The sequence below is a fragment of the Carassius gibelio genome, chromosome B18, assembly GCF_023724105.1.
Source record: "Carassius gibelio isolate Cgi1373 ecotype wild population from Czech Republic chromosome B18, carGib1.2-hapl.c, whole genome shotgun sequence".
Taxonomy (NCBI): Eukaryota; Metazoa; Chordata; class Actinopteri; order Cypriniformes; family Cyprinidae; genus Carassius; species Carassius gibelio.
In genome coordinates, this window is record NC_068413.1 from 20,591,946 (window position 1) to 20,603,336 (window position 11,391).

Sequence of the window (11,391 nt, forward strand, 5' to 3'; positions counted from 1 at the left end):
GTGTAGAAATGTGAGAAAGATCGGCCTGGCTGGCATTGTCACAAGACACTTCTGGTGAATAAAACATTTTTTTTTCAGACTCTTTTATAAAATGCCGCCTTGAACTCTGTACATAATAATAAACCAAACAGAAATAATAACGTTATCTTTTATATTGTGTTAGTTCGATGCAGGAACTACTGTGAAAATGTGTTTCAAATGAAAAAAGTGAGGTAAGTAGTTCATTTGATTTTTAAACTGATGAAATATTATCTGAATTTAACAGATGTGGTTTATAGTCTGCTTCCTGTTCAGGCAAGACAACCAAGGTTAAGTCACAGATGCATTAAGATGCACATTTTCACAGGTTTGACTCCCCATATAACATTTAGAGGCAGGTCAGCTTTCAAACAATGTTTGCTGTACATATTTCTTTCATAGTTGCATTGTGTTTTGTTCTGGACTTGGCATATGCTTAGGCTTTTTTTGTGGGCATGGAGGAGTATGGGGAAGGGTAGTTGTGCATAGGGTCTTTCCAAAAACGATGTTTGTGGTGGTATCAAGCTGGGGTGTCATATTGTATCTTCAAATGCACCACCCACATAAAAAAGTCAACTCTGCTGCTGGTGACCAAGTCCTGGAAAGTTTAGCTCCGACCCTAATCAAACATACCTGCTAAATCAGGGTCTTGTGTTGAACAAGCTGGAAGTGAACTTTGCAGGGCAGTGGGCTTTCAGGAGCAGGGGTAAAGACCTCAAATTTACAGTATCACTGCTTTTTTATTTTTTGAGGGCAGAGCAGAAGGATTTCTGGATGGTTTTGGTGTCAGATCACCGGGAGTTAAACATCCGTTATCTTTCATTCTCTTCTGTGCAGGGTTGACCTCTAATTGTGAATCTTATGGCAATACAGATGACCCTCGTGTTTTATAAAGAAAAGAAAACCAAGAGAAGTTTAATGCACAACATGTCCAGGTTATATTTAACCCAATATATCTAAAGAAAAAGCATTAAGGAAATTTAGTCTTTTTGAAGGAGCCTTGGAATTGTGGCATTATTGTTGCAACAGTTGAGTGAATTCAATGTATTGAACCTGTATTCAAATGTATTGAGATTACATTTCATGACACAAGAGCACATTAGACAAAGAGTCAATTGGAGGAAAGTTTCTTTAACACTTACTTGCATGCCCTTATTTCCACCCTCTTGAGTTTCCTGAGGTGTGTCGCATGTTTTCTTGCACTTCAGCATGTTGGCTTTAAGTGGAGCTGGTGTCTTTTTGGTTGTAGCCTCAATTTCCCCTTGGCTCTTCAGGTACAATGTGTGCTGTCTAATAAAAGATCTGCCCTTGTTAGCACAGACTTTAACCTTTCCTTTCATTGATACTGTTCAGGGCCGGAAAACGCATTTCTGTAGGCTAATTCACCATTTGAACCAGAATATCATCAGGCTACTTTATCTCTGCTGTAACCTAATTCAGTAAACTCTACTAAACCTTGGATAGTATTTGTGAAAAATACAGTTTAAATAAATACCCAATTTTGTTGGAATATCTCCAGATAAAAGTGTATAAGAGAGATTTCATTTATTCCTTAATTAGGTGTGGAGTTTTGTTCATATAATTTCAATTAAAATAACAATAATCATTTTATTTTTCGTGTAAAATGACTGTATTCGGGTCAATTGACTAGCCTACAGCACCTGGAAAACATTATTAATAAAATGCAAACAGAAGAGGTCAGGAATTTTTGTGATTTGTAGGCTATATTTGTACTGATAAACAACTATTTTTTTTTTTTTAAAGAACAAATGTTATAGGAAAAACAATAGCGAGGATATAGGCTAAGACTAATTTAACAACTAAAAAAAGAAAAATATATATTAATTAAAATAGCAAACTATTTAAGCACTGCCGTGCTGTAGCTTCATGTACTTTATGCATCTGTTTGAAGGAGCGCGAGAGGGGTGTTTATTAGAGTTAGAAAGGCTCGAGGCTGGCGGGGCTGTTTATCAATGGTGGGCTATCAGTGAACATGAATGGGGAGTTGGAGATGAATGGAGCTAGCTGCTGTGAATCCTGTCATGGCGTATAGAGCTGTATGTATGGGAGCTGTCCAAGGTACTGAGGCGTGATCCATCGCTGATCTACACTAGAACAGATCAACCGAGTGCACTTACCACTATTGATATTTTGCTTTGTGTAAACATCTCTCTCACTAACATTAACAGTCACTCTTTTTTTCCAGTTTTGACAGTGGTGGCTGTTTATGTACATTTCCATTTATAGAAGCAGATCGCTCTGAATGTCCTGAAAGCCACAGAACTGGACCGATGCGACTCCCACTCGGGGACACAGTGTCCATCCACGAGTGTGTGAGAACTGCTGTAGACAGGTAGAGAGAGAGAGAGAAAGGGAGGGACTGAGAGAGAGACAGAGCGAGAGAGAGAGAGAGAGAGAGAGGAAGCGAGGGAGGGAGGATGATGATGATGCTGGCGGTGGAAAATGGCTGCTGCATCCTCTAGCCCATCCGAAACCCTATGAAGGTGGACAGAGAAAGACAAGAAAAAGAGAGCAGCAAGCGCAAGGAGTGAGTGAATGAGAGATGGTGTGCGTGCGTATGTGAGCGAGAGTGTGAGGACGCGCGCGCGCGCGCGTGTGTGAGTGTGAAAACGCGCGCGCGCGCGAGTGTGTGTGTGTTCGGTAAGAAGGGGAATAAAAAAAGACGAGAGACCGGGGGGCAGCCAGCTCGAAGCGGCGGGCAACACCGAGCCATGGAGGGCGAGTAAGTCCATGCATTTTTATTTGTGCAGAACAGAACTGATTGATTTGCAGCACCTCTAATGGACTCTAAGATTCTCATAAACACTATTACGCAGCTATGACTATCAACACTGTACACCATATTCTCCATAATCATCCAACATTTGATGAATAACGCCAGTGAACGGGCCTCGGCTGAAGTGAACTAACGTACATAAAACGCCTTCAGTGCCGCGTGAAAGACGAACGGGTCGCAATAAGACACGGCTTTTTGTCTCAAAGATGATGATGGTGTGTATGTGTGTGTGTGGAGGCTCCACGTATAACCACCAAATACATCCGTGAATTATAAAACGTGTCGTTCCAAATCCTCGAGATATGGCGAGTTTCCTGGCGTCGGGCGGAGAGGGATGCTTTTATCAACGCGACTCGAGTTTCATTATGATTTTTAAAGCCAAACTTTATGAATGAAATGTGATTTTTCTCTCACCCCCTCCTCCTCTTCCTCTTCATGTCCCCCATCCCTCCCCCCAGCGCTTCTCTTCGTCTTCTTCTTCTATTTCTTGTCCATATCCTCCTTTCACCCACTCATCCTCCGTGCTGTAGCATATATGTGATTTTATCCATTCATTAAAACAGCGGGATGAACGAATGAGTGCGCGTGAACGCGTGTCGATATGGTGCGGCAGTGGCTTATAATAACTGATGCTGTTTAATATCACGATCGGGGCTGTGGATCAAAATGGATGTGATTTCATAGCGTTTATTGTAATGGGGCTTGTCGGACTGGAAGACCGCTGTGAGGGCCTTGTATGGCGAATGGGCGCGTTCATTGATACATCTAACTCTTCATCTCCCAGCCTCTCCCTCATCACCTCCACACATTTCATTCCCCTCAGGCCATTCATTTATTTACGATTTGCTTCTCTGTGCTACTCCTCCATATGGAGCCATTATGCTCTTTGTTGCTTCATTGTATACGCGAAACGACTGTATTAAATACCTTTCTACAGAAATGAGCGATGGCTGGAAACGTGCGCGCGCTGGAAGTGAGATTAGATTTTCCTCGCCCACGTGACCGTCCATTAAAAAAATCGCGCTGTTTCCTCTCATTGTTAATTTTCGTGATTCACTGTTTATAGATTCCCCATGGTTTAGGGAATATAACAAAGTGCACGTGACGTTGTGATTTAAGATAATTGAGTCAATTTAAAAACGATAAACCTGTCCTTGCAACCATGCCACACCATCTTGTCTCAAGGAATCATTCAAAATTATATTAAAGGGCGTTTTTGTTTATATCCCTGTTACCTGACAGATAAAAGGGGCGTGTCATATTTATTGCGAATGGATGTTGCCTAAAGGGGTGCAATCAACTGAACCTTTAATGTCAGCTTAAAAATTTATAATATTTACTTGAGGTTAAATGTATGTTATGGGCCCTATTGTGGTACACATTGAATCAAACGTCTCAGTGATATTTTAACGAATAACTAGCTCCACGTCTGAAATGACTCTTCATTTGGACTAACTTCATCATCCTGGCGTGGGCAGGGAAAAGAGCCAAACATGTTTCATCCAGTCCCCTCCAGTCACGTGTCTGCTGCTATAGCTGTGACCATCACATCAACCATATTGTAGCAAAAGACTGTGAAGTGTGTTTTCTTCCAAAACTCTCCAGACTAACCTTACTTGCATTCGGCTTGAACTGGCTGACTTTGAGTTTTCAACATTGAAAAAAAGATGATTGTAGAGGTTTAAGGCAATTCACTACCAAGTACTTCCAAAATGTCAGTCGACATGAACTTTAACCCATTTTTTTGTAATGCGTGTTCTTTGATGGACAGTTCATTAGTGCATGCTATTTCTATTAATACAACTTTCTTGTTTTACAGATGTAATGTAACTTGCTCATTGTCTGAAACAACCTATCTTTTTTGTGATGTTTTAACATCCACTTTTCGTGATCTAATAAGTTTCAAATGGATAAAATCCAATGTCCCACCTCACCTTTATTCACACTGAATATTAAGTTTCACTCGGAAATATGTCCAGAAAGATTACAGAAGCAAAATGGTTTATGAACGTGATCATTCCAGTGGATATTGCAGGCCAAAGAAATAGTATTTCCTTACATATCTTAACTCTGCATCTTTGTCCTTTTCCCTGTTAATTGTCAGTTACCTTAATTTTGAGGCTATTTTAATATTTTATACTGATGGTCGTATTTTCTTGTTTAATTGCTTATGTCTCAAAGTCTGTGTGTGTGTGTGTGTGTGTGTTTGCGCTCAGCTTGCTAATGCACTCACTGCTTTCACTTCCCTAACAGTGTGCGTGTCCGAGCCGTGGTGATGACACGTGATGATTCTAGCGGTGGCTGGGTGCCCCTTGGAGGCGGCGGCCTCAGTCACGTGGTCATATGCAAGGGGCGGAGCTCTCAAGGTCGTGGGCGGAGAGAGTACGTCATACGTGGAGAACGGCTACGCGATCGAGCAGTGAGTGTGTGCGTGTGTGTTCATGCCTGTCTTTGAGTGCCCTTAGCCTGACAGTCCTGGTAGTTCAGGTAATCTGGTAGCTGCCCTCACGAGTGGCCCGCGAGTCACCCGCCCACCTCTCTTTTTTTTTTTGTGCAGCCTGTGCTGGAATGCGCCATTCAAAAGGGTCTGGTCTACAATAAGGTGAACCCCATCTTCCATCACTGGCGTGTGGAGGAGAGGAAGTTTGGTCTGACCTTCCAGAGCCCAGCTGACGCCATCTCCTTCGAGAAGGGGCTTCAAAGTGTCCTTGAGAAGCTGGACAGAGGTACAGAAGCAGCAAAAGATAGCAAACAGAAAGCTAATTTAGAGGTTTAAAGCCAAATAACTTTGTTGTTCTGACTTCTCAATGTACCAATACAGTGCAAGGATCTCGCTAATGTGTCTAATGTGAACTTCTATTTTCTTTTTTAAATGTATTTATGATAAAACAGAGTCTGTTTTTTTTTTTTTATTTCCCTGCAGGATCTGACTCGCCATCCTCCTCGACACCTGAAGAGGGCGACACAGAGGATGACGGTCAAGCAGTGAGTGTTTTTATCAAAACAAAGTGCTTCGAACTATCTTGTTCATCTTTGTGTCTGTCTGAGAATTACTTTGTGACTAGATACTCATGAAGTCGTAATAGACATTGAAGTCAATAAATCAAAATTGACTAATTATTTTCCTATGCATTTCTGGTCTTACGGTGCACGATTCACTTGTACAAAGAAAATTGTCTTTGAAATCATCATAACGTAATAACTTGCTTTGCCGTTTCCGGGCTAAAATCTTGACAATAATTTCGCTTCTTTTTTTGAATACTATTCAAATGAATTCAAAGCAGAATTAGGGAATGACTCGTACATAAAACAAGAAAATCCAAAGTACACATTTACGCCTTCTATCCTCCGTCTTGTTGCGTAAGCATGAGGTGGTTCTGCATGTTTGATGACTTGCAGTCTGTCTCAGTCTCATACAGGGAGTGAGTCGTCATCCAACAGCAGAAAAGAGATGCTGCCCAAACCCATTACCATTGTGACCAGTGAGTCGTCCTCCACCTGTTTTGTGCGCTCCACAGAGGAGTTTGCGTATGGGACAGGGCACGCATGCACGACGCAGACCCCAGCTCAGGTAAAGGATTCACACTGCTTATAAGTTGACTCTGGTATGTCCGTCAATGCTGTGTCCATGTGTCCAAAAAGGGAACAATCTTTAAGATATCTAGATTAAAACAAACATCTTCTCCTTGTATTCATGTGGTTTTAAAAAAAACTTTTATACAATTTTCAAGAAATGGTGTAGATCGATGGGAAAAATGTCATGTGGTTCAACCATCAATCTAAAATAAAATTTGAATACATATGAATGTATTCACATTAATAATTCTGAACAAACATATTTTAAATAAATAAATGTATTATTTTAAGATAATTTATTTTTCTTCATAAATATTGTGAATTGTTTATTAATATTACGATTTTTGGGAGTCGCACCACATGACATTTTACAAACATGACATTAAGCTTTATTTTTTTATCAGTGTTTCAAATATTAATAAGCAGCAAAACTATTTTGCTAAAAATACTCCTCAAGGTTTTCTTTTCAATTCTTTATAATGATTTTTTTTTTAAAATATATTTTACTTTATTCCCACCAAAAAAATCTAAATTAATTCAGAAATGAAAAACATGTTCATCACAGAAAATTATGTTTTTGAGTCACAGAAATAAAGTGTAAAAAGCTGTCACTGGGGTGGTACCATTTCAAAAAGTACTAATATTTATCATTTTGGTATAAATACATCCTTTTGGGTTACTAATAAGCACCTTCCTGTAGCTCAAACAGAAAAGCATGGTTCTAGCAATGGAAGTTTAAGACACGTTTGGACTTTATTTTACAGTACTGTTCCACATGTACATACTATGTACTTAATATAACAATTAAAATAACTAGGTAACAACTAGGTACTAACCCTGAACCTACCCCTAAACCTTACCTTAACCCATAGTTACTTTATACGCCCAGTACTTTTTTACAATGTAAGTTCATGTACTGTAGAATAAAGTGTAACCTAAAAGGGTATGTCAAATTCATAGAAAGGATGTACCTGTTAAAAAGGTGACAGCTTTTTATGGTGTATTCACACCTGTCTTATTTGGTTAAACTAAATCGAACTCAAGTTTGTTTCCCCCCTTGGTGCAAATCTTTTGGGCAGGTGTGAATACAGCAATTGCACTCGGGTGCGGACCAAACAACAGTACCAAGATCAAGCTGAAGAGACGATCTCGGTCCGGTTCCAAATTAACTCTGGTATAGATGAATGGATGAACTTATGAATGCATGACCTTAGTACAGGTTTGGTACATGTTTAGTCCGCACCTGCCCAAAAGATCTGCACCAAGGGGGGAAACAAAATTTAGTTCGATTCAATCAAGCCAAACAAGACAGGTGTGAATACACAATTTCTGGTTCAGCTGCATAAGGGGTACTGTGTAAGCAAACCACACCCCAAAAAAAATAAAATCAACACTGTATTTGGTCTGAACCAAAGCAAGTGAGTAAGTAGACTTTCCTGGTGTGAATACACCCATTAATGTATGAATGAAATGCATGTTTATTGTATTTTTAAATAAATAAATAAATAGATCCAGACTTAAAATACGAGAGTCAAGTCACTGCCCCTCCAGAGTTATATTCAACCCTCGCTCCTCTCTCACTGCAGATCCACACCCGACCTGCCCAGGACCAGCTCACCCAAGTAACCGCCGTTTTGAACCCTCCGGCGCCCCCTCCGCCTCCTCCAGCCCCCCCGACCCCCCCCATATTGCCCCCTACCTCGTCCCCCCTCTCTCCGCTCTCGCCCACCATCTCCCTGCTGGAGGAAGGGGATCTCCGTAGCCTGGACCCGTGCAAGGACCTGTGGGGTACACGCGGCTACGAGGACTACCGCCGCGCCGGTGCTACACGGACCAAGGTGGGTGGGCTGACGGGGGGCGTGGTGGTGGGCGGCGGCCAGGACAAGACAGAGCTCTGCGTGGTGCGCTTCGAGAAGGAACTGGCCGGCGTGGGCACCACGGGCTGCGAGGTCACCGTCATGCTGGACACCAAAGGCTCTCAGCGCAACTCTTCGCCCACCTGCATGCCCAACGCCGTGCCGGGAGTGCCGTCGGCCAGCGGCTCCCCGGAGGAGACGGGCAAAAGCTCGCCCTCACCCTGCTGCATTCACACCTCGCTCGCCACGCCCCGCTCTCGGACTCGCAAGCGAGGGGCCGGCGGAGGGGAAGCCATCTCGCCCGACGACGACAGCTCCTGTCCTCAGGGCTCCTCCTCTTGCTCGTCACGCTGCGTGTACTGCCGCTCCGTCTTCAGCGCCTCTGAGAACGGACGGGGGCGCTGCCGGGACGCTCCCGATCCGGCGCTACACTGCTTGCGCCAGTGGACATGTGTGTGGTGTGCGGAGAGCCTGCTCTACCACTGCATGTCGGACTCCGAGGGCGAGTTCTGGGAGCCGTGCTCGTGCGAGGACTCGATGGGAGGCCGGCCGCACACGCTGTGCTGCGCCCGTTGGATGGTGCTTTTGACACTGTCTCTTTTTGTGCCCTGCATGTGCTGCTACCTGCCCCTGCGCGCATGCCTGCGCTGTGGGGAGAGATGCGGCTGCTGCGGAGGAAAGCACAAGGCCGTGCGATGAGGCCTGACTGGGGGGAGGGCGTGTGGAGGGGGCTTATTGTGACGGGACGGGAGCACAAAGACGTTGCCGTCGTTCGAGGAACAGCTGTAGAGCCAGATCTCCTACATAAACCTTCCCGATAATATCCCCTTGCCCCCTCTGAGGCCGTCTGCTGCATTCCGCTCTTTCTATTCTCTGCTCGGACCCTTCACGCTCATACCGGTGGAGGGTGCATGGGTTCGGGGAGATCGCTCTCTGATTTGCTGGTCGTTGGGTTCAGGGGTCATCTCCGGGAGGTGGGGAGTGAATGGGGATCAGTGACGTGTAAACAATTGTTAGTTTTTTTTTCTGGGTTTTATTTCTTAATTTAGGGAGAAAATATGAGATGAAAAATGTTTATAGCTATGGTTATAAGACCTTTTTTTGAGTATCTAATTTTACTTGATCTATTTTTTGCAATTGAGTTAATGAATACACTCCCCTTGTACCTCTACGTTACTGAGTTTTACCTCAAAGTCCAGAGGAGAGGAAGGCAGATAGGCTTATTTCGGGGTGCTGTGGTGAGGTTTTGTATATGGTCTTTGCGGTAGGTTTTTCATGCACGTTCGGGCAGAACATATCTGTGAAGGAGAACATGTTGATGTCGTATCACTTTTAGTTGTTTGAGGACAGGGAACGTGAACAGTCGGATCGAGGGCAGCAGTTTCACCAAATTCACCACTTTCACCACATACATGTTCATTATTCTGTCAAGAGAGTATAGTTGTATTGAACTTGCCAGCAACCAAGAAGGTTGCCTATATTTGAAGTACAGACCAAAAATGTGGAGAGATAATCTAGACGTAAATCTGCCGAACATTTGCACAGCAAATGTGAACCGAGGCCTTGAAATGTAGTTGTACACACCACCAAAAATAAATTAACTTTGTTACTTATTAGTAAGAAGTAAAGAATAACAGAGCAAAGGCTTGTTTTGTGTGACAACATTTTAACTTTATCTGTCCGTATAGCAACAAGAGAAGTACTCAGTCATTAACTATCATGAGTTACAACGCGTGTGCTTTTGCGTTCCTAAACAGAGCAACGAAGTGACATGCCATTTTGTCTGGTTAGCCCCGCCCACAGTGAAATCTCATTGGTCCAAAAAACATCAGCTACAATTCTGATTGGCTGTGACTGTGTTACAGTACATAATTTAGTTTTCACTGTGGACAGGCAAATGACCTGATGCTGAAAACTTCATCGTCTGGCTAGAGGACGCTAAAGAATTTAGACCAATCAGTTCAAACACTGCCTGGCATAACGGTTTGGACCACAAAGTGTTAAGAAACATTGCTTTAAATATCTCAAAGCTGCTATTTCAACTCCCCTAAACTTGTCTTACCTCGCTGCTAGTAATGAGGAGTTAGGGAATCAGACACAGCCCTGTAGTCAATGTTTGAGTTAGGAAGACGACGCCTCTAAATTATGATATCTATGATGGGGAAGAACTAACGTCCAAGAGGTTTCTCCGTCAATGTTGTATTAACTACTCATTAGAGGCACTTTAAAAGAAAAGGGTTTTACAGCAAGACCATGAGATCTACACACATGTGCATTGTATTTCATTGTCCATCTGGACTCATTTCAGTCCATTTTCAAAGACGTGAAACATTCTCTCACTCACACACACACACACACTCACTCTTTATGGGCAGAATATTAGACATGAGTAGAGAAACACAAAAAGACCCAAAAATAGCACTGGAAAAAAGGAGAACTTTGCGAGATGAGACCACCCTTGAGGGCCCTAGTCATACATCCTATTAATAAATGTGCCTTTTGATTTATTTAACCAATAACCTATAATTTCTAAGTAACGACGTACCTAAATACTCTTTTTTTTTTTTTTTCAGGTTGTTTATTTCTGCCAATGTGCATATTTGAATATGTATGTGTCTATTAGTTTGATAAGTAATCAATGGAAAATATTACCTGTTTATATATTTATTGAGATATTTATTCTAATTCTTTATTTATTTTTGGAGACGGGTTTTTATTTTCTGTGCTGTCTTACTTCTCTGACTTTGTGCCAATTTGCTGCTTTGAGGTGTTACATATCGTGGGTTTGTATCATTAATTAAACCCTAACTCTATATTTTAATGAAAAGTTTGCACTCTGAATCATGTTTACATGTGTTTATGTACTCTAATTGTGGAACGACATCATTCAGCATTCACTCATAACCACAATATAAGTCTGGTGTATTAGAGCACGAGACAGAAATAGTGCATTGTGCTCCATTCACACATCCAGTTGGAAAAGGCTGAATTTCATGAAGAAATATCAAGGTCATATTTCTCCCTTTTCAAAGGAAACACATAATAATTAATATTTTGCAAAAAGAAAAGTAAATTAATATTTTTATGACAATAACCCTCCCCACACCCTATAAAAGAAAAGGAGCAATGGGAGTTCTGTGCAGA

General features: G+C 42.2%; 1 protein-coding gene across 2 annotated transcripts; it reads left to right on the forward strand.

Moving 5' to 3' along the window:
- The first annotated feature begins 78 nt into the window (after window positions 1-78).
- spred3 (sprouty related EVH1 domain containing 3) lies at window positions 79-11,088 on the forward strand. Of its 2 annotated transcripts, XM_052583022.1 has the most exons (6): window positions 79-2,761; window positions 5,069-5,234; window positions 5,373-5,541; window positions 5,739-5,800; window positions 6,225-6,386; window positions 7,978-11,088. In XM_052583022.1, exons 1-6 carry the CDS (start codon window positions 2,751-2,753, stop codon window positions 8,944-8,946), a joined length of 1,539 nt encoding a protein of 512 aa, XP_052438982.1. In that variant the 5' UTR covers window positions 79-2,750; the 3' UTR covers window positions 8,947-11,088. The 2 variants fall into 2 exon arrangements, with proteins under 2 accessions (XP_052438982.1, XP_052438983.1); XM_052583023.1 differs by lacking the exons at window positions 79-2,761; window positions 5,069-5,234 and having other exon boundaries at window positions 5,395-5,541; window positions 6,215-6,386.
- Window positions 11,089-11,391: the final 303 nt, after the last annotated feature.

What these genes read in the sequence shown, in the direction of transcription:
- spred3 (XM_052583022.1), top strand. An exon ending in AACGGCTACGCGATCGAGCA is followed by an intron (nt 5,235 to 5,372) that starts GTGAGTGTGTGC and finishes TTTTTTGTGCAG; the next exon opens with CCTGTGCTGGAATGCGCCAT. An exon ending in CCTTGAGAAGCTGGACAGAG is followed by an intron (nt 5,542 to 5,738) that starts GTACAGAAGCAG and finishes ATTTCCCTGCAG; the next exon opens with GATCTGACTCGCCATCCTCC.